Below are 384 nucleotides of genomic sequence, written 5' to 3'. Positions count from 1 at the left end.
CATCCCAGTCAGACCTCATTGAAGGGGATTTTAAAAAAGCTTATGGGAGTATATAAAAAAAAAATTGTATCATGTTGGTGAGCCTAAGGAGTACACTGAATTAGAACTTCTTTTCCTTTTCCACAGAGTTATCACTTTGAGCGAGATGATGTAGCTCTCCCCGGTTTTGCAAAATTCTTCAAAGAGGCAAGTGACAGTGAACGAGACCATGCACATCAGCTCATGAATGTAAGTATCAATTTAAAGTATTAAGAATTTTTTCTGGTTGATGTAGACAGCAGAGGTTTGAGTTATGAAATATTCTATTTTGTGTAATGGAAGAAGGGTTGTATTTGAAGAGAAATGCAATAATGCTTATGGCATGCATGCATCCATGTGTGTGTG

General features: G+C 36.7%; 1 protein-coding gene across 1 annotated transcript in view; it reads left to right on the top strand.

The window, feature by feature from the left end:
- Window positions 1-384, top strand: part of LOC119593483 (ferritin, heavy subunit-like) — a 7120-nt gene that overhangs the window by 3956 nt on the left and 2780 nt on the right. The window contains exon 2 of the mRNA XM_037942421.1: window positions 127-228. Coding sequence (XP_037798349.1) covers window positions 127-228 — 102 coding nt within the window. The remainder of the gene's footprint in view (window positions 1-126; window positions 229-384) is intronic.

The sequence above is a fragment of the Penaeus monodon genome, chromosome 32 (genome assembly GCF_015228065.2).
Source record: "Penaeus monodon isolate SGIC_2016 chromosome 32, NSTDA_Pmon_1, whole genome shotgun sequence".
NCBI lineage: Eukaryota > Metazoa > Arthropoda > Malacostraca > Decapoda > Penaeidae > Penaeus > Penaeus monodon.
This window is presented reverse-complemented; position numbering and strand designations above follow the sequence as displayed.